This window comes from Marmota marmota, unplaced genomic scaffold, assembly GCF_001458135.2.
Source record: "Marmota marmota marmota unplaced genomic scaffold, marMar, whole genome shotgun sequence".
Classification (NCBI taxonomy): Eukaryota; Metazoa; Chordata; class Mammalia; order Rodentia; family Sciuridae; genus Marmota; species Marmota marmota.
In genome coordinates this window covers 21,286,691-21,313,299 of record NW_025999990.1, presented here as the reverse complement: position 1 = coordinate 21,313,299, position 26,609 = coordinate 21,286,691, and the positions used below count along the sequence as shown (strand labels likewise).

Here is a 26,609-nt window from a genome sequence, read left to right as displayed (position 1 = left end):
TCCTGTCTCAACCTCCCAAGCTGCTGGGATTAAAGGTGTGCACCACCACACCTGGCTCGATTTTTCTTTATCTCCTTATTTTTAAATATGGCATGTTAAACAGTTTTTCTCTGTCATAACACAGTCTTTTTAATTGTATTTTTAAAGTCTACATACTATATTTAACCCTTCTCCAATTGTTGGTAATTAAATCATTTGCAATTTTCATTATTAGTGAAAATCATAGTATAAACATGTACATGCCTTTGCTTATTTGGGGCAATTCCTGAATTTAGATTCTTGGTATAAGATTTATGAGATATGTTCACACATATGGCTCCAAAAACATGTTGCAAAAGCATCTTTTTAAAAGGATTCCCCAACTCATACATTGCTGGAGGCACTGCAAATTGGTGTGACCACTCTGGAAAGCAGTATGGAGATTCCTTAGAAAACTTGGAATGGAACCCATTTGACCCAGCTCTCCCCCTCCTCGGTCTATACCAAAAAGACTTAAAATCAGCATACTATAGTGATGCAGCCACATCAATGTTCATAGCAGCTCAATTCTCAATAGCTAAACTGTGGAAGCAACTTAGATGCCCTTCAATAGATAAATGGATAAAGAAACTGTGTTATATATACAAATGGAATATTACTCAGCTTTAGAAGAGAATAAAATTTTGGCATTTGCAGGTAAATGGATGGAGTTAGAGAATATCATGCTAAGTGAAGTAAGCCAATCCCAAAAGACCAAAGGCCTCATGTTCTCTCTGATAAGTGGATGCTCATCCATAATGGGGGGGCATGGGAAGAATGAAGGAACTTTGATTGGGCAGAGAGGAGGAAGGATGGTGAGGGTGCTTGAGGGCAGGAAAGATAGTGGAATGAGATGGACATCATTACCCCAGGTACATGTATGAATGCACATATGTTGTGATGCTCCATCATGTACAACAAGAGAAATGAAAAGTTGTGCTCCATTTGTGTCCAATGAATCAAAATGCATTCTGATATCATGTATAACTAATTAGAACAATTTAAAAAAAACAAGGATTCCCCAGATTTGGAGAAGATGGAGCAGGTATCCTTTCCCCATTCCTCCACATTAGTACAACCAAGATCCCTAAACATTACATTTAAAACAAACATCAGAACACTGAAAGGTAAGGCGGCAGACTGGCTAGTGACCCTGGGTTCAAAGATCAACCCAACAGTGAATTCCCTGGGTGTCTTTTTGCCTCATTTATCACAGATTACATGCTGAAGAAGCAGACACCCAGAAATACCAGTGATCACAGCAAAATAAGCCCAACAAAGCCGATTCTCTATAGCCAAAAAGACCAGAAAAGGGGCAGCCTAGTGGAACATGAAGATAACCATTCTACTGCAGCTAAACGCCAAAGAAAACATTGAGGCCCCACCTGAACACGTGCCAGCAAAGGCCAGTGGAGGCTGCCAAGAGGCACCTACTCCCCTACTCAGGCAGCATCCCTGAAGGACAAATGAAAACTGAGACTTTCATTCACATCAGGAGGTAACAAAGCCACACAATCAGGGTGCCAGTGGCAGCTATGTGGGAAGTTTAGACTTCCACCCACACTGGACAGTGCTGAGGTGGCCCCCACCCCAGGTGGTGGCAGAGGAAGTCTAATGAAGAATCAGTATTTCAACAACCCTCCAGGTCTAAAAGGGCCACACCCACTCTGTGAGGTCAGTAGAGAACAAGGGGGGACCTGGACTTGGACCCTCAAACAGCAGTGAAATGGCAGTGTCCCATCTGTCCCTGCTGGAAGGGTGTCAGAGGAAGCCAACTAACACAGAAGGTGGAAATAAGATCCAGAGTCTTGTAACAGAACTCCAGAATGTCCAAAATCAATCATATGTCACGCATACCACTCACGCCAACAACAAGAAAGGTAATAAACTGAACAAAAATAAAGGTCATCCACAGTTGCCAACATCAAGGTGACAGAGATGTCAGATTATCTGACAAAAATGTTAAAGCAGCCATTATAAAAGTATTCAATACACAATTGTACACTTGAAACAAATGAAAAATACATAGTATTGGAAAGAACTAGAAAAGCCAAGAAATAGATCATGTAAAGAAGAACAAGATGGAAATTTTAGAGCAAAACAAAAAAAAATCAATAACCAAAAAACAAAAACCTGGCGGATGGGCTTAACAAGAGAAAGACAGAGAATCAGTGATCTGAAAGAGAAATAGTAGAATTACCTAATATGCACAGAGAAGAAATAGGCTGAAAAAAAATAGTAAAGAGCCTCAGGGACCTTTGGCACAAAAAGAAAATATCTAACACTCATGGAACTGGGATCTAGACCTATCTGAAGCTAAAAAAAAAAAAAAAATTTAACCATACAGGAAGAAACCTTGGAACATTAGAAGGATAAAAAGAACATGGTAAGAAAATAGATAACTACAATAGTCTTCTTTCACTCTACTCCCAGTTTTTTTTTTTTTTAAACCAGAGATTGAACCCAAGGGCACTCACCAGCCGAGACACATCCCCAGCCCTTTCTATTTTTTTAATTTAGAAACAGGGCCTCGCTAAGTTGTCTAGGGCCTCACTAAATTGCTGAGACTAGCTTTGAATTCAAGATCCTCCTGCCTCAGCCTCCTGAGCCACTGGGATTATAGGCATATGCCACTACACCCAGCTAGACACAAGTTTTTGCTTAAGAAATGCATTTCATATTTAAGCAACTTGGCTATAAAAGACATGGAAAATAAAGACATAAAATACTCCATTCTCTAATTAGATACAATTTTCTGGCCTACAAATAAACTGTACTTTTTACAACCCATTGTTATTTCTTCTTCATTTCATAAGCCTCCCTTTTTCTCACTGAGAGATTCGAAGCCCTGATTAGAGACAGAACAAGAGAACATAAATTAATCAATGACTTGGAATTCAGAGGGGGAACCTGTAGATGATGGCTACAGGGCAGGGCATTGGCAAAAACTGCTAACACTGATATGGCTCTATGTGTAGGTAGAAGAAATAATTAAGAAAATTATATTTTGATAAAGCTGTCTCTTTAATTGTGAGACTACTTGCCCCAGATTATTCAAAACACAGACAGTCTGGGGGGAAGTCATATATTCACCCACACTAGTTCTTCACTATATTGACATTATTCCTCATTTATCCATTGCTTCTAAGGAGATCTCCATCAAAGATTAAAGAAATACAGCAGAACAGACTCCTGCTCTCGTATTACCGACACTTTTATGCCATGTCAGAATATCATGAAGATACATCTTACAAAGATGTAGCCATAGCCGGGTGCTGTGGCACATGCCTGTAATCCCAGTGGTTCTGGAGGCTGAAACAGGAGGATCATGAGTTCAAAGCCAGCCTCAGCAACAGCGAGGTGCTTAGCAAGTCAGTGAGACCCTGTCTCTAAATAAAATGCAAAATAGGGCTGGGGATGTGCTCAGTGGTGGAGTGCCCCTGAGTTTCAATCCCTGGTACAAAAAAAAAAAAAAAGATGTAGCCATATGTATGTTCTAATGGTAGAACTAATTGTATCCAGAGTTAACAGATATGTGTAAAGCTAGAGTGAAATCCCTAGCAACTATCTTACCTCTATCTTGCCTAGAATTTTTTGTAAATTACTTAAAGGAGAGAAGGCTTTCACAATTCCCATATATCTTAAAAGATGAAAGTGTCACTCAGTGAAACAGGCAAAACAATCAAGATTCAAAATAACCACATAGTAAAAACTCCAGTACCACAAGATAAATGGCATTTTATAGTATGCATGTTTTTTGTGTCTTAACCTAAAATATTTAAATTGACTCGCTCTATTTCCCAAGGTTACCAAAAAGATAATACCATTGTATTTTCCACTATTTTGTTTCATTTTCAAGCTTTCCAAGGCCTTAAAAAGAAGGAAAGCCAAACTGGTAAAGACTGTTTCCCTTAAAACACCACAAGAATAAATAATAACATTGAGATTTTATTTGAATAGGAAGATATTCATACAAAGCACAGTATTTCAGAAAATGTCACCATTACAATAGATAGATAGATAGATAGATAGATAGATAGATAGATAAATGAGAAGCACAAGAGTATAACTCACATCCATGGTTTTCTTGAATTGTAAATTCCTTTGCTTATGGGCAGCATCCATGACAGTCTCTGTCTGTGAAAAAAAAGTATAAGCACTATTAATAAAAACAAATTATTATTAATACCAGCTTTTCTTGAGATCTAAGTGTTCAACACGGATCATCATTAAGTTCAACATGGACCACGGAGACTGGCTGATCATCTTAGAGCACTGCCTTTAGTAGAGTTCCTGAAATCAAGGAACTTTGAATTCAGAGAGGAATTTTAAAATTTTTGCTAAAGTATCATTTATATTTTAAAGGGAATCTTTAAGCCAGGCATGGTGATGCCTGTGGCCCAAGATAGGTCTTATCTCCGAAGACTAAAGCAGGAGAATCACAAGTTCAAGGCTGGGAATGTAGCTCTAGGATAGAGTGCCCCTAGGTTCAATTTCTAGTACTGAAAAAAAAAAGCCTAAATTCTGCAAGCCTATGTCTACACAGTTAAATTAGGGGCTTATAAGCACTCATTTCTATGGCCTTCAATGACATACCCCTTACCAAAAGGTGCCCAGACAATATGCAGGGAAGAAGTGTTTGTAGAACAGCTGAGAAAAGCTGTCTCACCCAGCAAAGGGAAACCCCTCCATCAAGTTTACTTGGAAGTAATTTCTTCATTGTACTGATAATGATAATACTTTTATTAATCAAAAGAATGGTGCTAGCAATAAAGATGTACCTCTTGGACATAATCATAGTAGCTCCCATATATCAAGCACTTCTATGTTAAGCAGTTTTCATGCATCACAGCTCTAAGTACTATAATCTCCATTTCCCTGAAGATACTGAACTTGGCTAACTTACCCAAAGTAACATAGTCAGCAGGTGACAGAGCTGAAATCTGAACCCCGGAGCCTGACTCCAGAGCCCTTGTTCCTTATCATTACCCTAATCTACCATTATCCTTGTGATAGCACTATAATACCAAAAATGTAAAAAAAAAAATATATATATATATATATATATATATATATATATATATATATATATATGGAGATGCAACAATTCAAAATGAGCACTGACTTTGATTTTGTACAAAATGAAAAAAAATATTGAAAATGAAATTCAAATGTGTTTCCCTGTGGATACATAAAAATTAAGTTTCTGTCCATTTACCATAATACACAAACATGGGTATTGTGATATTTGGATGGAATAATTGAGATGGCCTCACTTCAAATATGAGCTTTGTGGAGTACATGAAATTCCCTTGGGAGTGCTCCAAGGGGCCCTCAGAGTACCTAACAGTCTTCTTCCAGGCCAGACAAAAGAGAAGTGTCAGGAGGTGGCCATTCACCTGCTAATGTTGGAAGACAGCAGAGACACAGAGAGAAGGGCTCCAATATGAGCCCCACCTGGAAAGACACATTGCAGATGGCAGGCAAGGAGCTGTGGTCTACATGTGTGACTACTTCCCTCTACCAGGTAGGGGATCTGGGTTGATTTATTTAATAATAATTCCTAATTTTTCCACGCTACATGAGCTGATCTGTTAGTGATGTCATTCAATGCCAAGTTCCTTTTAATTCAAATATACACACTGCCAATCTTCCACTTGGAAGCTGCTACTGTTTTATAATTGGTGACCCAAGATAGATCTCTTTATCTCCAAGTTCTACACAGCACCTGTTTCAAGCACCTTTCAGGTGTTACAGCTTCCCCCACCAGCCAAACCTTTCCACTTCTTATTATTCCTCCCTCTGGCTTCAGGAATTCCTGGCATTTAAAAGTTGACAGGATCCTAGAAAGCAGCAATCCAACTCTAACCTGAGAAGCAGGATCCATGGGGTCCAAGAGATGATTTATTTTGCTGAGGGCTACTCAGTGAGTTAGTGGCAAGATTTCAGGTCCACCTCTGCCTGCTACACTGTCTTAAGTCTCCTTATGTCCATATTCACTTATAGGGTGGCCTACTGATGGTGACTCCAATGAATCAAATGTTCTCTTCCAGGTCTTTTTGGAGAAGTATCTCTTCTAGGTCTCAGACTTCCTGTTTAGACTAAATTCAGCAGGAATTTGGGTGTGTTATGTGATTGATAACACAAAGGAGTGCAAAAACACCATCATCCCTGCTATGTAGGCTGGGAGGAGCCAGAGGGAGGGGAAAAGGAGGAAGATATTTTCAAATGATCCAAATAACCCTGTAGTAAATTACTGAAGTGGCTACTTTGTAAATATCAGTTGTCTGAGTGAGAAGCCATTTCACTCACACCACCCCTGCCCCAGGTTTCTAAAAGAAACCAACCGATAGTTTTCTTCAATAAAGAAAGTGGAAATGGCTTAATTTCCAAGAAGTGGAAGTCCCAAGCATGCAAACTTTGACCATCAAAAAACAAGAAGTTAGTACGGAAATGTTCTTTCTAAAGTTTAATTTTTTCAATCAAATATCTAAACACAGAAGTGGTGCAAGTCCAGAGTTCATGGATACAAGTAATTACAAGTTTATTAATGAACTTTGGACTTGTCAGAGCTCTGAAGGTATTTTCCTGCTGTAGAGGGAACTTGGATGATAGCAGCTAATTGAGCATATGCTACTCTATTGCCTAACAGAATTCAGAGCGTGTTTTTCGAGCTATAACAATTTGGTCTGTGCAAATTGTTAGGAGGGGAAGTTTCAGAAACCTTGCAAAATCAACAAAACCCTCCCTAAAAGGGCCAGGTCTGTCAAAGACACGTGAGAACATGAGGAAATGTCACTTCATCTCCTCAGAGTGGAAATCATGTGTGCATACTCTTGTGGTCTAAGGCTTCTTGCTTCTGAAAAATTGTAATTCCTCTAGAGAGGTGGCAGGGGCAATGTCGGGCACAAGAGTCTGGCCATTCAATGGGTGTGATAAATGTGCTATTTTTGCTCAGGAACAGGCTTGGCCAGATGCACCCTACAAGCCTGACTCATGAAGCTTGAGGGAATGTATGAAAGGGTTTGATATGGTGTTCCTTAAATATTCATGGTACTTCCCTTAGAAGTACAGGCTGTGAAGTGGGAAGGGGCAGCAGTATGCTAAGATAAGAGCATTTCACAAAATGACCATAATTGCAACGCAGGCAGGCCCTTAAGATACTGATGCCTGGTTGGGCGCAGTGGCACGGGCCTGGAATCCTAGCAGCTCCTGAGGCCGAGGCGGGAGGATCTCCAGTTCAAAGACACTCTCAGCAACCTGGCAAGGCACTAAGCAACTAAACAAGACTTTGCCTCTACATAAAATACAAAAAGGGCTGGGGGATGTTGCTCAGTGGTTAGGGAGCCCGTGAGTTCAATCCCTGGTACCAAAAAAAAAAAAAAAAAGATACTGTTGCTACCCAGACACCAGACACCAGTGCTATCAAGGAAATCAGATCTAGATTCCAATTGCTGAGATGGAGGTAAGGGTAGAATCAGCCTTAATAGTTTGTTTATTGGATAAAAATACTTCAGATAATCTCAGGGGACCATGAAAAACCAGGATACAGAAAGGTTCCAACAGGACCTCCAGAAAAGGTGCAAGAGGTCACCAAAAGTCCCTGCAGAGATGTCCCAGAGGACCTGGGGGGAATTAATCTTTGGATGCCAGAAAGGAAAGCCTTTGTCTCACGTGTGAGGCCAGGGCTCCAGTTTTGAAGCCCAAATATAGAAAGAAATTCTGGAAGGGCCATACTTGACTGTAGGTTCAAGTATGAATATACAAGCCTTTCAGAAACAAAATAAAAGGGAGTCAGAAATGTGGTTGGTCTAGTCCAAGTAATACTTTCATATAAGTCTTGGGCTTCTTTTCTATAACTTCCCAAACATTTGCCAGTTTTATTAATTCTTGTTTGCTCCCATCTCCTTCCATGTAGTTAGTGTAAATTCTGGCAATGGAAAAGAGCCTATGCAATGTGCTCCAGAGATTAAAAAAAAAAACAAAAACTTGGATTTCCCAGTGCCCCAGTTTCTCTGTTTGTAAAATAGGAACATTCGACTGCATGATGGACTTCAGAGAGAGCATGAGCTTCCTCCACTACTTCACCCTCCCCTTGATGCTTTCCCCTGAAGTGTGGTCTGGAAGCCCTCTGGCTGGAATTTGTCAGGAGCCCCCCTCCAGCAATAGTTTTAATATGGCAGCAGATCTGAAAGAAGAGGAATGCAAGCTAGACTCCTGAATCCTGCAAGAATTTCCAAAAGGAGGACTGGTCTGGAGTCCAGAAACAGTGCAGAGGCACAGCCACCTAGATGGAGTCCAAGTCCCCCAAGGGGACTCCAGTAAAGAAGTTCTCAGGTTAGAAAGAACACAACTATGTGGAGTAGAGCTAAGCTAAGCTGAGAAGTTTAATGACAGACAAACCCAGAGGTTTCTACAGAGCAAGGGCAGCATTTGAACACATGCACAAATCCAACCTTTTTCCGTTGTTGCTTTTGCTTTTCCCTGAAATCTTCCATCTTCCTGGCTTCCTCTCTTAGAGTCTGTGCAAGATGAATGTGACATTGGGCCACATTGTCTACTTCTGCAAAAAGAAATTTTAATAAAACAACAATCAAGTTCTAGATGCCTCTAAATTCAAATATACAAAATTATGCATGCACACACGTACACACACATACACACACACATAAAATACTGGAGCAAGTGGTAGAGTCAAGAAAACTTCATTTAGTCACCAACATGTATTGAGTTCCTTCATGTGCCCAGCACTACCCAGGTCACCAACAGCAAGACTAGAAAGTCTTTAGCTTAGCCTCATGTCCCTACCAGTCACTAATCTAGTGTGTGCCCAGGGCTGGAGAGAAAGAGTCAGCCAAGTTATAATTCATGAAGCTTGCATCCCAGGAGACATTATTACCATTAACAGTTTTAAATCTGATTCTTCATCCTCTTTGTATAATCTATTGGGTTCTTTCCATCTCTAATCTCTTATGAGCCTGAACATTTATAAGAAAGATTGTACAACAAAATTTTGGCTTCCCATAGTTATATCTGAGTAGAAAGATAACTGGTGACTGTTTTTCCCCTTGTTTTTGAAGGTCTTTACAATGAGCATGGCTTGCCTTTTTAATAGAAAAAAAGTAAGTTTTTATTTCACTAAGAAAACAAAGCATGGCATTAAATCTAGCAAGATTGACAAATCTGATCTAAAAAAATGTTTTTTAAACTGGGGTATCAAAATAACCTCTAAGAATGCTGGAAGACACACAAAAAGTTCTCAATTTATATAACAAGAAATAGCTATATTAAAAAAACTTTTATGAATAGAAAAGACTTTTGTATTAAAATATAGATAAAGAGCATGAAATTTAAAAAGGAGTGGTTAAATGTGCAATATACATTTGAAAATATATTCCACCTTAAAACCACTGAAAAAAATGCAAAACCTTAAAGACCCAGAATATGTCATTTTTTTTACCTTTCAGTTTTAAAAAAGAATTTAAAGCAAGAAAATTCTGGGTATTGGTGAGGATAGGGGAAAATAGCAGTGTTGGTGGGGAAGAATCAGCACAACCATTGGAGGAAACCTGGCATTTTATAGAGAAAAAAAATTAAATGTAAAAGAATGAGGCAGAGCTATGGAAACTGAAATGGAAAGCTGTCTGTGATGTATTGTTAAGTAAAAAAGTAAATTATAAAGAAATATGTATAGGATGATTTTGTAAACAAATTTACTTACGTCCAAATGTATATGTGTGTCTAAAATTTAAAGAAGGAAGAGTGGGACATAGCAGTAGAGCACTTGTCTACCATGTACAAGGCCCAGACTCAAGCTACAATACCACAAAAGAAAAAGGAAAGAAGAAGGGGGTAAATGCATAGAAAAATGTTTAGAAAGCTATATATCAAATTATTATCATGATTTAAATGGACGTTTTTATTTTTAAGGGAATTTAAAAACATATGCTCAGGTCTCAGAGATTCTGAACCACTGCCATGGTATTATGATTATTATGTATATAAAGAGATACATATATTATACATACATATTATAATTATATTAAAATATCCAGTGACATATTCAACACTGTGTATGACTGAGAATTGAAAATTTCACCATATACTATTTTCTTTTTTTATATTTATTTTTTAGTTTTAGCTGGACACAATATCTTTATTTTATTTTTATGTGATGCTGGGGATCGAACCCAGTGCCTCACGAATGGTAGGCAAACGCTCTACCTCTGAGCCACACCCCCACCCCATATATACTATCTTCTTTATAGTTGGTTGTCTCACTTGAATTTTAAATACAAATAGGTAATCTTAACAAGAAGAAAATAAATCTGTTTTGTGAGAAAATAAAAGTAACAGCAAAAAAAGTAAATATTGGGCTGGGGATGTGGCTCAAGCGGTAGCGGCTCGCCTGGCATGCGTGCGGCCCGGGTTCGATCCTCAGCACCACATACAAACAAAGATGTTGTGTCCGCCGAAAACTAAAATATTAAAATTCTCTCTCTCTCTCTCTCTCTCTCTCTCTCTTTAAAAAAAAAGTAAATATTTAGGAAAACAGACTATACTGAATTTTCCTGGGCTATGTCATATCCTTAATGTTACAGTGCACATAGAGAACATGTCAAACATGGTAGCGTACACCTATAATCCCAGCAACTTGGGAGGCTGAGGCAGGAAGATCACAAGTTCTGTGCCAGCCTCAGCAACTTAGTGAGGCTCTATCTCAAAATTAAATTAAAAAAAAAAAACAAAAAGGCTAAGGACATGATTCAATGGTTAAGCACCCCTGGGTTCAATCCCAGAAGAAGAAGAAGACAAACATGAAAAGATACTGTCTGTACCTTGAGAAATAGATTCATTGATGAGTTAAAGAAGGAAGAAGACACCTTCTATGGAAAGTTAAGAGGAATATTTATTTAGCTAACGTTTCACTTGTGACATTTGCATTTTGTCCATGGTTCCTTGGCTTATAACTCCCTCCCCAAGGAGGACCATGGAAACTCTAATCTTCCCCTGTCTTTAGCTGGCCATAAAGAAATTCTTAGACCTCCCTTGCCTGATAGTTGGTCACAAGACCATCCTCATTCCAGAAGGGTCCTGCCCTATACTCTGGAGGAAGGAATACTCCACAGAGGGGACAAAAAGACTCTGAATAAAGGAATCTTGTGGGGTTCCCCACTTGTCTACTAACAAGTGTGCCTAGGCAATGAAATTCCCACAAAAATCCAAAAGGATGGGGCCCGTGAAGTTCTGGATGGCTGAGCCCATAGAGGTTCCATGCTCAGAGAGGGCATGAAGCATACTCCCTCTTCAATAGCTTACCCTATTCATCTCTTCATCTATATCGTTTGTAATATCCTTTATTATGAAGCATCAACAACAAAGAAGTGTCTCCCTTCTGCGAGTTGCTTGAGCCAATTAACGAAACTTGCAACAGGTATCTAAAGTGGAGGAGGGGGTGCGGTCCTGGGGACTGAGCCTTCAGTCCGAAGCATCTGACACACTATCTTCAAGTTGATAGTGTAGAAACCAAATTGGATTCAAGACACCTGGCTGGTGTCCACTGCAGAAGAGATTTCTTCCTTGCTGGAGGAAGAAATCCTCCCACATCTGGCATCCAGAGTCTTCTGTGTTGGTGATTGTGGTGTGAGAGCAGAGGAAACAGATGCTGGGTTTGTTCTGACAGAATACCACTCAGCTAGCTACAGAAATCCTTCAACTAGCTACAGAAATCCTTCAAGCATATGTCACAAAGACTGTGCCTGTTAAAGTCCTTAACTTGGAGGTCCCAAGCATTCTTCAGGACAGAAGCCTCAGAAGCAGCCTCTGAGCACCAGTCCTGGTGAACACTAGAGCTAGACAGGAGACCCCTTGAAGAGCAAAGTCCCAGGCCTGACCCCAGGTTTCCCAGATCCTGACTGTCACCCTATTACGGTAATCAGAATTAAATAAAAATCTTCTGGGTGAATTCCAAGTTCTATTTGCAATCAAAGGCCACAATACTGAAACAAGAACTGGGAGATTAGCACACAGAGGACATCGTGGTTTGCACCTATTTGACCCCAGAAGAGATAAACCCTGACTCGGACATTGGTATTTCTAAAGACTTTCTGTTTCTGAATCAGCCTTGACCACTAAAGTGGAAGCTGAGTGTTTGTGCAAAGCAAGAAAATCAGCCCCAAACGTAAGGGAGCTCCCACCCACTGGGGTCTCTTCCTGAGAGGATGTGGGAGAAGGATGGGGAAAGGGCTTTGTCATATCTAGGATAGAGCAGCCTGACTTTGGGGAGAGATGAAAAAGTAAATAAAAATTAAGGAGACAGCAGGACAAGATGCAAAAAGAAGAGCAACCTCAGGCAGTCAGCCTAGAAGACTGGAAATTCTGTTGAAAAGTCTGAATTTAAAGCCTTTGAAACACACAAGAAGAAACATAAAGTAGGTGGTAGATGTAAGTACTGGTGCTAGGAGAGTTCTAGACTCAAGTACACATTAGTGCATTCTCTGAGTAAAGGCTGTAGGGGATGCTAGAGACAGAGATGTGCTTATCTGGGCCGGCTGAGGTGGGAAGGGCTAGGAGCACACACTGAGGACCTGTCACACTGAAGAGCTGGATTGAGAAGAGCTAAGAAAGGGGCAGTGGACTAGCCAGAGAAGCAGGAAGAACCAAGGGAGTCAGAAGGGAGGAGGGTTTCGGGATGGGAGGAAAGCTCAATAGTGCTGAAAGCTACTGAAGAGTCAAGAAGATGACCGCACTTGTCCACTGGACTTAGTGACACAAAGACTATTAGTGTCCTTGGAGAGGAAAGTTCCAGGAGGATGATACCGTTATGTGCCAGATTAGAGTAGCAGATAAGGAAGCCAAGATAATGTTTCCTTTGAGGCTTGCTGGAATTAAAGATTTCTGGATTAATGTGACGGGGGATCTGGGAAAAGTCTGAACAAGGCACTCACAACGTTGTCCCAGCCTTGAAGCCCTACAGAGGAGACTCTGGGAGGAGAAACCAGACTACACATAAGAATACACAAGGGGTTAGGTCAATAGACAAGTCTGGATGAGGACCTAGGTGCCTATGTCTCTGAGTTAGAATGAAGCAGTATAGACACAACCCTCTAAGGGTGTTATTCCCAGTATGGTCCCTGGCCCAGTGGCCTCAGCATCATCACTTGGAAATCTGCAAGACTTGTAGAATCCCAGACTCCACTCCAGATTTCAAATCTGATATTCGGGATGGCTCAGGAATCTTTGTTAATAATAAGCCCTCCAGGTGATTTCAATGCTCAACTCAAGCGTGAAAGGCACGTGGTGACATACAGGCTTGGAGGGTCCACCAGCTCATCTCAATTCTGAAAGGCTATTTCTCACCTTAGAAGTTGCTCTAATTTTTTTTCACCCAATATTAAATTGCTACTCAAATTACAACTTGCCTTTATGATACACACTGAGCTTATGAAGGACAGCATACAAAAGTTTTACAAATAACTTACGCTGCTTGAAGACTTCCAGGGCCCGCTTCAGGGTGCTAAAAAAGAAGCACATATATCATTTCAATTCTGGAAACTGTAAAATCTTATTATAATGCCTTTGCATACTTCTCTCTTCCCATGTATCTTAGAGCCTACAAATTTATCATTGCCCATGAACTTAAGAAAATAGCAACAGAAGAACAAAACTCCTTAAATCCAATTTCCTCAATCCCAAGCATAATCAATTCTTCACTGTCTACCGGGACAAGTCAAGATTCCAAAACTATGTTTCATTTTCCTCAATGATAATATAGAAGTTGTGGTCCCTTTCTCATAAGAATACCAGTTGTTCTTTAAAGTATGTCAATTAGAAACACAGAAGCAAGGTAATGAGCTGGGGTTGTAGCTCAGTGGTAGAACACTTGCCTAGCAGGTGTGAGGCACTGGGTTCAATCCTCAGCACCACATATAAATAAATACATAAAATAAAAGTATTGTGTTCATCTACAACTAAAATAAATATTTGAAATTAAAAAGCAAGATAATAAAGGAAGTGTTCAAAGCCTAGCTCCTGATTGCCTCCCTTTTCATTCATTCAATCAATCATCATATACTTATTGACCATAAGCTATGGGCCATGCATTGTGTCCGATGTTGGTACTTCAAATACCACAAGACAGATATCATCCCAGACCTCAGAGTCTAATGAAGGAGATATTAAACAAATTGTACTGTATTCATTTTTTGACAGCTGCTTAAAAAATTTAGCAGCATAAAATAACACATATTTATTATCTCACAGTTTGTGTGGGTTAGCAATTGGGATATGGTTTAGCAGAATTCACAGGCTGCAATCAAGGTTGACCAGGCTGCATTCTCATCCGCAGGCTTGACAGGGGAAGACCCTCCTGATCAGTTCAGAATCTAAAGTTAACATTTTATTCTTATCCTAAACCATAAAATGCCTAAGAATGCTTTAATTCTAATTATCCTTCCTACTAGGTTATATAGTATTACCATTCAATGTTTTTGTTCCATTTTGCTTTTTTAATTCCACAAATTGAAATTGGCATGAATACCATTTCTTCAAAGACTCATGTCTGCCATATTATTTGCTCATTATTCCTTCTTGAACTTCAGATCTTTCCTGGATTAATTTCCTTCTTCTTGAGGAATACCCTTTAAAAGTTCCTTTATTGAAGATTTGTTTGTAATAGTTAACTTTTTGTTTGTCTGAACAATATTTGTTTCAAAACTTTTGCTTTTCTAAAACTACTTCTGTTATTTCTTGTTTCTTAGAAAATAATTTCTCTGGACATACAAATCCAGGTTGATAATTTTCTTCTAAGTGCTTTGAAGATATAATTCTACAGTCTCTGGCTTCATTGTTGCTATTGAAAAATCAGCTTTCACGCTCAGAAATGTTCATTAGTGGGTAATCATTCCCTGGGGAAAAATTATGACTTTCTTATTATCTGGGCTCTTAGTCATTTGGGCTATTCTTGTGTGCTTATTAATTGATCATGCTTGGGATTTGTTTTGCTTTCTGAATCTGAGGATATTCGGCTCTCATCAGTTCTAGAAAATTCTCAACCTCTCTTGCTTAAAACATTTCTTCTCATTCCTTCTATTATTTCTTCTGTAATTGTGATTAAATGTGCATGAAACCCCCTCCTCTATTCTCCATGTCTCTTAATTTTCCTTCTTTTTTTTTTTTCAGTGTTGGGATCACCCATTCTAGGCAAGTGCTCTACTACTGAGCTACATTCCTAGCACTTATTATTTTTAATCTCTGCATTTTTTCCCATGACGAACTCTGGGTGATTTTCTTTTTAAAAAATTATTTTTAATTGACAAATAAAAGTTATATGTATTTATCATGTACAACATGATGTTTTGATATACATGTATACACTGTAGAATGGCTCAATAGAGCTAATTAATACATACATTACTTCACATAACTTAACCACTTTTTGTAGTGACAACTTAAAATATATTCTCTTTGTGTTTTTCAAAATATAATTGTTAACTACAGTCATAATATTGTATGATAAATCTCTTGAACTTACTTTTCACAACTAAAATTCTACATCTCCCTAACCCTGACCTCAGCCATTGGAGAGTTCTTCATTTTTATCTGATGTTCTTTCAAAATCTCTTGGACACTTCTCAAACTTTGTTTTTCTATGCTTTTATTTTTATTTTATTTATTTTGTGATGCTGGGGATTGAACCAAGTCCTCACAACATGCCAGGCAAGTGCTCTACCACTGAGCCACATCCCCAGTCCTTCCTGGAAATTTCTGAAAGTCATCTCATTTACACTTTTAACTAACTCTTTTATTTTCTTTAGACAAATTCCAGTGATAGAGAGGCTGAGAGAGAATGATGACAAGTTCAGGGCCAACCTGGCCAACTTAACAAGACTCAAAGTAAAATTATATATATATATAATTTTATATTATATTTTATATATATATTTGGGGGCGATCTGTTAGTCTAGTACCTAAAATCTAATGCATTTCTATTTCTGCTGTTTATTGCTTCCACTGACTCATATTAATGGTAAGTTATCATTGTGTGTGTGTGTGTGTGTGTGTGTACAGAATGAGCTCAGTGTTTACTGTGTTTCTTTTAAAATATCTTCCAGGTAAGTAGAGACCTGACTATCCAAGACAACTTTAAACTAAATTTTTAGCTTAAGATTTTTCAGACCACTCTGGTGACATTTGGCAATTTGAAGCTTAAAACAAGTCCTGTCTGTTAGGACCCAAACCTCTGGACATCTCTATAAGCGTCAATAGCACAGCCAAAGCAGTGTACAGGTAAGTATGTCATCTGATTGGGTTCGAAGAGAAAGGGCTTGACCTATTTCTCCCAAGTCTCTCTCATTATTCTCATGCTGGGGAAATAATTGGGAAATTTCAATGTAAGTAAAACCAGCTACATAATTTGTGAGGGCCAAATGAAATGTGGCACCACTCGTTTATAAACTACCAATATTTTCAGAACCGTGCCAGCTGGACATTGAGTGGATTATAAAGCCCTTCAAAGTGTGAATTCCTGTGCAACACCCATGGAACCAGCCCTGTATATGAGGGAGGATGTTCCTTAAACAGATGCTGCATCCTGGTCATTTCAGCATTCCTCAGAGTATTCAGTGAATGGATGAAGAATAAAGAATGTGGTGTAGGAACTTGACATTGGTGGTAAGAACATAAAATATTTACATATATAATTTCCATTTTTGATATCATTTTATAATTATTTTCTTTAAAATATATTATTGTACTAGCAAATATAAAATGAAGCCCCTCTACTAAATTTGTAGTATAAAATCATATACAGTATAATCTTACCTATGAAAAAGTATGGAATATAGAAATGTAGAATAGCCACCATAGTCTTCTTTCTCCTTCTCTAGTTTTTTTAGAATTGTAAATAAGAAGAAAAAAACATTGAAATTTTTTCTACACAACACATTGTAACCTACGGACCATCCTGATCTGCTGAAGCCAGGGGAGCCCCAAGCATCTTAGCCATCCCAGGAACCAGAGTCAAGTGGTACCTACTTGATCTCAGACTGTCCACATGGCTTCTTCCTGGAGAGGCTGAGCAGATCTTTGCCATATTTCTCTTCAATAGCTGCCCTAGGGGTACAGAAGAGAAAGGGTCATGGGTCCTGCTCAGGGCTCTTTGAACACACACACTACTGCCCTTGAAAGCAAGCTGTCCCTTTAGCTCAGATATAATGCCATTCTCTGAAATGCAAATCTCCCTTTTTAAAGCGGGAGACAATTACCAGAACACCAGGGGCTTTCATCTTTAAGGTAATATTCTCCACCAAGAAGTCCCCAGCATGGCTAACATGGCAAAGCTAAGGGGTTGGAGGGGTTGCTTTTTGTTTTAAGATGGGGGTCTCACTGTGTTGTTAAGGCTGGCCTCAAACTCCTGAGTTCAAGTAATCCTCTTGTCTCAGCCTCCCAAGTAGCTGTGATTACAAGCACAGCCACTGCCCCTAGCTTGAGTGTTTTATTTTTAATGGAGTAAGAAGTACATTCCTCAAATACTACACTCCTTGGGCCCAGCCCTCCTCCACCTTCTCAAGAGAGCCTTTTACCACCCTGAAGAGCTCTCACTGTCATTTCAAATGCACAACCTAACTGTACCAAAGAAAAGGGAATTTCAAGATACAAACTCTGCAGTTGGCATGTCTCACAAAATGTCTTACTACTTAGCATTACAGGGTCTGTCTAAAGCACTAAACACCTGCTTCTTCTTCTCTGCCTCCTCCCATTGCTCTCTGTCACCATCTCCACTTTTTGTCCCAGCTGAGGCATATCCAGACTATGTATTAGGTAAAGATGATGGAGGTTTCATCTTCATTTTCTGAAAGAAATCTTCAGATTTTTTTTTTTGCAGAGGTTGGTACTGGGGATTGAATCCAGGGGCACATTACCACTGAGCTACAATTCTATCCTTTTTTATTTTTTACTTTGAGATAGGGTCTCACTAAATTGCTGAGGCTAGCCTGCAACTTATGATCCTCCTGCCTCAGCCTCCTGGGTTGCTGGGATTACAGTGTGTGTAATCACAGTGCAATCAGTGTGTGTGATTACAGTGTGGGATTACAGGGTGTGACACTACACCAGCCTTTTCCTTCAGTTTAAAAAAAACTCTGAATAATAAATGAATACATTTTCACTGCTAAAGATTCAAACAACACAGAGGTATAGAGTGGAAAGCACAAAGATCCCCTCGATGTTCTCCTCCAACCCTGCTTCTTTCCCCAGGGGCAGCCAGGGTTGAGTTTGGTGTGTGTCTTTTCCAGTCTTCTGCAGTATGTGCCTACACACATACAAAACTTTTTGTTTATCTAGTTGAGATCGTTCTATTATTTGCTGTTCCGTTTTTCACTGGTAATACATTGTATAGAATTTTCCCTTTCTGTATGTAGAGATACACCATGCTCATAATATGGAGCATAATATGGAGTTTTCTACAGTAAATACACCGTCTCCTGATTTGTTGCTACTTTCTCATTATGACCAAAAAATAAAAATAAATTATTGGGGATATAGATGTGTGTGTGTGTACGTGTGTGTGTGTGTGTACAAACACATACACACACACAAACACACATCCATGGGTATGCTGAGTGTTTGCCTAAGAGTTCTGAGAAAGAGGATTTTCTAGACATATATGTATATATATATTTGGGGGAAGGAGTACTGGGATTGAACTCAGGGGCACTTGACCACTGAGCCACATCCCCAGCCCTATTTTGTATTTTATTTAGAGACAGGGTCTCACTGAGTTGCTTAGCACCTCACTTTAGGCTGGCTTTGAATTCAAGATCCCCCTGCCTCAGCCTCCTGAGCCACTGGGATTACAGGTCTGAGCCACTGTTCCCAGTTTAGACACATACTTTAAATCTTGAAAAATTATGACAAAATGCTCTCCAAAGAAGCCTTGTCAACTTATACTTGCATCTGAAGTGTCTAAGAGCTCACATACCCAGAAGCCCTCATCTCACTGGATATCTCACTGGATATCAACACTTTTTTAAAAAAAAATTGCTATCAGTCTGGGGAGGAGGCTTAAAAAAAAATAGGATCTCTGGGCTGGGGATGTGGCTCAAGCGGTAGCGTGCTCACCTGGCATGCACGGGCCGCTGGGTTTGATCCTCAGCACCACATAAAAATAAAATAAAGATGTTGTATCCGCCTAAAAACTAAAAAATAAATATTAAAAAATTCTCTCTCTCTCTCTCTCTCTCTCTCCCCCTCTCTCTTTAAACAAAAATTAAAAAAATAGTATCTCTAATTTTAATTTGCATTTCCTTTATTTCTAGTATGATTGAACACCATTTTATGTGCTTATTGGGGATTTGTTATTTCTTCTTCTATAAATTATCCAATTTTTTACTGTTCTGACTATGTATATCATATATATATCTTTATGTACTATAAATATAATATTTATTCTCATGTTACAAAGTTTCTCCTCTTCTATTATTTTTCTTTTCTTAATAATAACTTTATTTATTTATTAAAACAATACATATTCATTGTTTTTAAAAAATAAGAAGAAATGGCAAAAACACTATCCAAAATTCTACCAACCTAAAATAATTAGTGTTAACAGTAGGTGATGATTACAATGGACATTTCTTTATGGAGCTATGCGGATAAAATAAAATGAACAGATATAGATCAAAAAATTTTTAAAGAATGAGACTATACTCTACAAACTTTTAAAACCTAGAGACAATCTGACTTTATTTGAATTTCATAGAAGAAAAGGAAACTGAAGAGAAGCTGAAGACATCTCTGAATTTAAATAATTGTTTCTTTGCCATAGGGGGGAAAAATGGTTTCTAAAAGGTCTTTCTCAGATTAAGAGAGAAAATTAGCTGGACATAGTAGTGCATAGTGGTGCACGTCTGTGATCCCAGCTACTTGGGAAGCTAAAGCAGGAGAACTGCAAATTCGAGGCCACCCTGAACAACTTAGTGACACCCTGTCTCAAAATAAGGCTGGGGACATAGCTCAGTTGTAAAGCACCCTGGGTGAAAATAATTGGGAAGATCAAGGTGTTCAAATATTTCCTCTTTCCTTCTTTCCTCCTTTCAGCCAACTGCATTTGCTAGGCTATTGTGTCATTTGTCCTGCTGGTACCGTGGGCAGCCCTATCTATTTGCTCTGAGACTGTACAAATGAAGCCTCCTCCATGTCCCAATCTTACGAGTGCTCGGTAGCAGAGTTTGAGCATAACCTGATTTCTTCTCAGGCCTCTACTCTTGGACTCTATTTCTAAAGTTTTGCCAGCACCTGATAACTTAAAATGAAGTACACTTGAAACTGACTCTAGTTATAGGAAAAGATACAATTGACGAACTCTAGATAGGGCAGAGCGGTGGGAGGGGAAGGGAGGGGGCAGGGGGTTAGAAATGATGGTGGAATGTGATGGTCATCATTATCCAAAGTACATGTATGAAGACATGAATTGCTGTGAATATACTTTGTATACAACCAGAGACATGAAACATTGGGCTCTATATGTGTGATAAGAATTGTAATGCATTCGAGGTCATATATAAATTTTAAAAATTAATTAAAAAATAAAATTTAAAAAAAATTTGTAAAAGATGCAATGATATTCTGCCTTCTGGAATCCTTTTTTACTATATCTATATAATGTCTAAATTATGACATTCTACAATGATCATCAAGTATTTTTACATGTAAAAAGATGTTAAGACCATTTTCACTTTTTAAAAATATATAATGTACATGTATTTTATCTTTTCACAATTGTTTGTGTATTCAATTATTTATTTATTTTTACACTAGTGATTGAACCCAGGGATTCTTTACCACTAAGTTACATCCCTAGTCCTTTTTTTTTTTTTTAATTTTGATACAGGGTTTTACTAAATCGCACAGGATCTTATACGTTGGTGAGGCTGGCCTTGAATTTGTGATCCTCTTGCCTCAGCCTCCTAAGTCACTGGTATTACAGGTGTGCGCCACCATGCCTAGCTTTCTTTTATACCTGGCTTCCTTTCAGAATTATATGTGTTCAGAGTTCTTGAGAACCTGCATGATGATGCATGCTTATAATCTCAGCTACTCCAGAGACAGTGCAATCCCTGAGTTCAATCCCCAGTACCACAAAAAAAAAAAATGGAGGTGGAGGTGGAGGTGGGGAGTGGTCCCCATGTGAAGACCAAAGGAAGCCACACGATGACATGGGGAGTTTAGGAGTCCAGGGTCTATAAGCCAGGGCATTCCAAGAACTGGTGGTAACCCCAGAAGCTAAAAGGCATGCACAGAGCACATTCTCCCCTAGAACTTTCAAGAGAGCACCGTCCTGCTCTCACTCTTCCTTGGCTCCCCAGCCCTGACCCTTGCTCTTGGTGTCTGGCCCTGCCTCCCTCAAAGCACCTGGACAGTGCTCATTCCAGCCTCCAGGCTTGCCACCCTCCCACAGGATCCAGAAATTCCTTCCGGCCCAATACCAAGACCTCCTCCTCCATGAAGCCACCCTGTGAATGTATGGATCCTCAGCAATCCATCCTTCTCACAGGGCCTTTTAGTATCATGCTACTTAGCATACTTTGGGGACTTATTACCTATTGTTTGCTGTTTCATTCATAGATCTTTTTGTTGTTGTTGTTGTTGTTTTGGTACTTGGATTAAACTAGTGATTCTTAACCACTTAGCCATATCCCGAGCACCCCCACCCCCAACTTTTTTTTTTTTAATTTAGAAACAGGATCTTGAGGGCTGGGGTTGTGACTCAGTGGTAAAGTGCTTGCCTTGAATGTGTGAGGCACTGGGTTCGATTCTCAGCACCATATATAAAAAAATATCAAGGTCCATCAATAACTAAAATGAATAAATAAATAAATAAAAGAAACAGATCTTGCTAAGTTGTTGAAGCTGAATTTGAACTTGAGATCCTCCTGCCTCAGCCTCCTGAGCCACTGGGATTACAGGTGTGCACTACTGTGTCTGGCTTCATTCATAAATCTTTTCTCGAAAACTAGCTCCTAAGAACTTCAGGACAGAGATACCATTTACTTCTTGGGTATCATTTTGTAACTTATAGCAGAGGGTCTTCAGAACTGTTAAGCACAATCAAAACCAGCCAGTGATTCCTTGTCTGTGTGGGAACATTCCAGTTCACGGGGACACAGCAGCATACCTTTCTTTTAGAAATTCTTCGAACTCCTTGCAGTTCTTGCGGCCATTGTTCAGGTGCTGGATGATGCTGTCATAGCCGGTGGTGCTGAGGATGTCCGTACTCTGGTGGGAAAGAACATGACAGCATCAGACCAGGAACAGCATAGATGGCAGCCCCAAGGCCTAGAGAGTGGAAGGAGCGGATGGGGTGGAAAGCAAGCAATGGGAGATTCCTGAATTGCTTTATCTCCAAGACATGTGGCCAAAAAGAATGACTAGAAGCTGCAGTAGGGTTTTTCAAATGATGAAATTAAAGGGCCACAAAACAGGAAGAAAGTGACAAAGGACTAAGAGGCACGTGGATGAGGAAGGAGGCTGTGCTCAAGTCCTTCTCTGGCCTCCACTCCTGCCCAGAAATGAGGCAAGTGCCTACTCTAGCCTTTCGGCTGTGCACAGCTTCACACTCAATGGGATATCCCAGACATCAGTCACTCCATCTTAACCTGAAACCGAAATTTAAAAACTGCCAAAAAAAGAAACTTAAGATACCCTGTTCCCATCACCACCCCCATCTGCACTCAGGGCCATTTCCAGCTTACTCTTGTTTCTTATTAAAAAGATATAAAAACCCCTATTCAAATAGAACTGCTGCACCACTCTACCGGGCAGCCTGGCAGGCCTTCCCTGTCAAGAAACTTTGCTTTCTGAGCATGAGACTCTGTGTCAAGAGATTACTTTGATGTTCTGTCCTAACAACACTGATGGTGGAAACTGACTCCTGCTGCAGATCCATTTTAACCAGGAGCTATACAATTTTCAGTTTGCCCTTAAACTTGCCACTGAGCTTGACCCTGACAACTCTTCCCATAGCCAATTAGCCCTATAGAGAGTCCAAAGTATCTCTGCAAAAGGCAGGCAGCTCTGAGCCAGGAGCCAGGAATCAGGCCTGAGAGTGGGAGAAAGTGGCCATCTGCCCATTGAAAAGTATGAAGGGGAGTCCAGCGGCCAGTGTGCTCCATGTCATCATGGGCCTCAATCTGGAGAAAAGTGTTACTTATATTTCTTTCTTTTTTTTCTTTCGGTTTTTGTTGTTGTTGTTGTTGTTTTTGTTGTTTTGTTTTTTGATTTTTGTTTTTTGGAAGGGGATACCAGAGATTGAATTTAGGGGCACTCAACCACTGAGCCACATCCCCAGCCTTATGTTGTATTTTATTTAGAGACAAGGTCTCACTGAGTTGCTTAGGGCCTTGCTTTTGCTGAAGCTGGCTTTGAACTGGTAATCCTCCTATCTCAGTCTCCTGAGCCACTGGGATTACAGGCCTGCACCACTGTGCCTGGCTTGCTTACATTTCTTAAATTAGCAGTTTGTTCATATTTTATTCTACTATGTCCTCCATAATGGAGGAAGCTGGCTGGCTAAGTCCTCCAAACCAGTAACTCCAGGTGGAGTACACTTTAAAAATCAAGGTTCCCGCCAGGTACGTTGGCGCATGCCTATAATCCCAGCAGCTCAAGAGACTGAGGCGGGAGGATCAAGAATTCAAAGCCAGCCTCAGCAACTTAGTGAGGCCCTAAGCAACTCAGCAAGACCCTGTCTCTAAATAAAATATAAAAAAGGGCTGGGGATGTGGCTCAGTGGCTGAGTGCCCCTGAGTTCAATCCCTGGTTTAAAAAAAAAAAGAAATCTAGGTGTCCTTAGTTACCCATACTGATAAATCAGGGGCTTGTAAACAGTATCAAAGTGTCCCCTATGAGGTTGGTTCCCTGTTTTCTACCCCATGAATACAACAGGTTGTCTGATTTGGACTCCAGTCCCCATAGACCAGGTTGTTTAGACCTCCTCTGGGTGTGTCCTGGGAGCTCTAGACTCACAGTGGACCAGACAAAGAGGACTTGACCTTCCCAGCCCCAGTCTATGGAGGAAGGTGCAGCCCTGTGTGTGTTATGGTTTAGATGTGGTGTCCTCCATAACAAATGTGGTGTGAGACAAAGCAAGAAGGTTCAGAGGAGAAAATGACTGGGTTGTGAGATCCTTAACCTAGTCAGTGAATTAATCCCCTGATAGGGATTAACTGAGTGGTAACTGAAGTGGTAGGGTGTGGCTGGAGGAGGTGGGGATTGGGGCGTGGCTTTGGGGTATCTATCCGTATCTGGAGAGTGGAGTCTCTCTGCCTCCTGGTCACCATGATGTGAGCTGCTTCCCTCTGCGGCATACTCTGCCACGATGTTCTGCCTCACCTCGAGCCCTGAGGAATGCAGCTGGCCTTCTATAGACTAAACCTCTGAAACCATGATCCCTCAAATAAACTCTCCTCCTCTAAAATTGTTTGGTCAGATCTTTTAGTGACAGCAGTGAAAAGGCTGACTAAAAGAGTGTGGGAGGAGAGATTTCTAAAGCTATGTCTCCACCCAGTCCTGGATACTAGAGAAACAGAATGTACTCTCTTCCATTTGCTGCCACTCAGGATATCCTGACTGAGCAGTGATCCCAGAGACCCCCAGCAAGACTAAGACCAGAGTCTGATTTCAACATGGCAACTGGAAATTTAAGAGCCCATATCTCACATCACATTGTTAAATGGATTTATATAAGCATCATAAATTTTACAAGTGGGCATATAAATCTAAGTTAGAAATACATTGAATTCTATGCTCTGTAACTATTCTTTAAGCATAGATTTAGATTTTGGGAAGTCCAAAGAAAGATCTTATAAACAGTATGCTACTCAAAGAACATCACAGTGAGCTGAGCATGGTGGCACATCAAAGCCTCATCTTCCACCTGCTGTCTCCCTGCAGACCCCTCTGTCTTAGCCTAGTAGGCTAAGACAGAGGGGTCTTACACTATCCTTCCCAAATCCAAATCTGGCCTCTCAAATCCTAGTTTTCTTGAAGTCTTCTCTCAGTAGCCACAACTCCCTCCTCTGGGTTCTTAGGGTACCCAGCATCTGAATTTGATCTTAAGTGCCACCCCTGTGAGTAACCTTTCTGTCCCAACTCTATTGCAAGTCCCTAGGGCTTTGTTCAAGTCTTGAACCACACCTGCACCCTTCCCCCTGGAAATCTATCTTAATGCTATGCACACCAAAGGCCCACAGTGAACATCTGTAGAATAAAATGCCTACTTTTCTCCCAGCCAGATATATCAGAAGGGAATAATGTACATAAAGACTCCTTAGTGGAATGAAGGAGTGGGGACAAAGGGTCAATTTCAAAGTTGGTTTGTAGACAGAATTCTTTGTTCATCTGACTTCTCTGTCTCACAATGTGCATTTGGAAAGGTGGTTTTCCTCTTCTTAACTAAGGGTACAGATACTCTGAGAAGGACAGGAAGAGTAGAGCGAGACCTGTTTCCTGAAAACACAAAACACCAGACCTCCCAGCTGTCAACTGTAAAAATAACAGAACGGTCACTTCCAGAGAGTGACTGGGCTACAAGGCAACCAGGAAAGCAAACTTCTAGAAAAAGACAAAAAAAAAAAATATTCAAGGCTGAGTTCAAAGGGGTGGAGGATTTGGTCTGGAAACTTCTGACTATGCTACTCAAAGAACATCACAGTGAGCTGGGCATGGTGGGTGACGCATGCCTGTAATCCCAGCGGCTCTGGAGGCTGCAGCAGGAGGATTACAAGCTCAAAGCCAACCTCAGCAAACACGAGGTGCTAAGCAACTCAGTGAGATCCTGTCTCTAAATAAAATCCAGAATAGGGCTGGGGATGTGGCTCAGTGGACAAGTACCCCTGACCCTAACCCTTGGTACCAAAAAAAAAAAAAAAGAGAGAGAGCATCACAGTGAGCCAACTGGCAGAAATCAGTCTAAGAGAGCCAAGCAAGAAAGGAATACACATGCAGTCTATGATGCACCAAGAAAGCATCACAGATCTACCATCAGAAACAGTGTGTCAGGGCTAGGAATGTAGCTCAGTGGTAGAGCACTTGCCTAGCATGCATGAGACACTGGGTTTAATCCTCAGCACCACATATAAAATAAAGGTATTGTGTCAACCTACAACTAAAAAATAAATGTTTAAAAAAAATAGTAGACCAGACAGATTCACTATTGAATTCTATCAAATATTTAAGGGGAGAAATAACACCAATCTTACCCAAACTCTTTCAGAAAAAGAGGAAAGACTTCTCATTTTATGAGTCTAATATAACCTTTGTTACAAAAAAAAAAAAAAGACAAAGGCATTACAAGAAAACAGTATTCTCAGAAAATCTTTCTCACAAGAACAGATGTAAAAATCTCTACTGAATCATTATATCATCTCCAGGAATAAATAAATGTATAACACACCATGACCCAAGTTATTTATCTCAATAATGCAAGGTTAATTTAATATTGGAAAATCAATCACATTATTCACCACATTAACAGAAAAAAGGATATGGCTCAGTGGTTGAGTACCCCTGAATTCAATCCCCAGTACAAAAAA

General features: G+C 39.9%; 1 protein-coding gene across 4 annotated transcripts in view; it reads right to left on the bottom strand.

Moving 5' to 3' along the window:
- The window catches only part of Pstpip2 (proline-serine-threonine phosphatase interacting protein 2), a 66,556-nt gene that overhangs the window by 17,514 nt on the left and 22,433 nt on the right, over nucleotides 1-26,609 (bottom strand). For 2 of the 4 annotated variants that reach the window (XM_015482416.2, XM_048806287.1), the window contains exons 2-6: nucleotides 22,193-22,293; nucleotides 17,053-17,130; nucleotides 13,500-13,534; nucleotides 8,475-8,581; nucleotides 4,093-4,155 (exon numbers count right to left, since the gene is read on the bottom strand). In XM_015482416.2, the coding sequence (XP_015337902.2) occupies nucleotides 4,093-4,155; nucleotides 8,475-8,581; nucleotides 13,500-13,534; nucleotides 17,053-17,130; nucleotides 22,193-22,293 (384 nt within the window). The remainder of the gene's footprint in view (nucleotides 1-4,092; nucleotides 4,156-8,474; nucleotides 8,582-13,499; nucleotides 13,535-17,052; nucleotides 17,131-22,192; nucleotides 22,294-26,609) is intronic. The other 2 variants (XM_048806286.1, XM_048806288.1) reach the window with 2 other exon arrangements.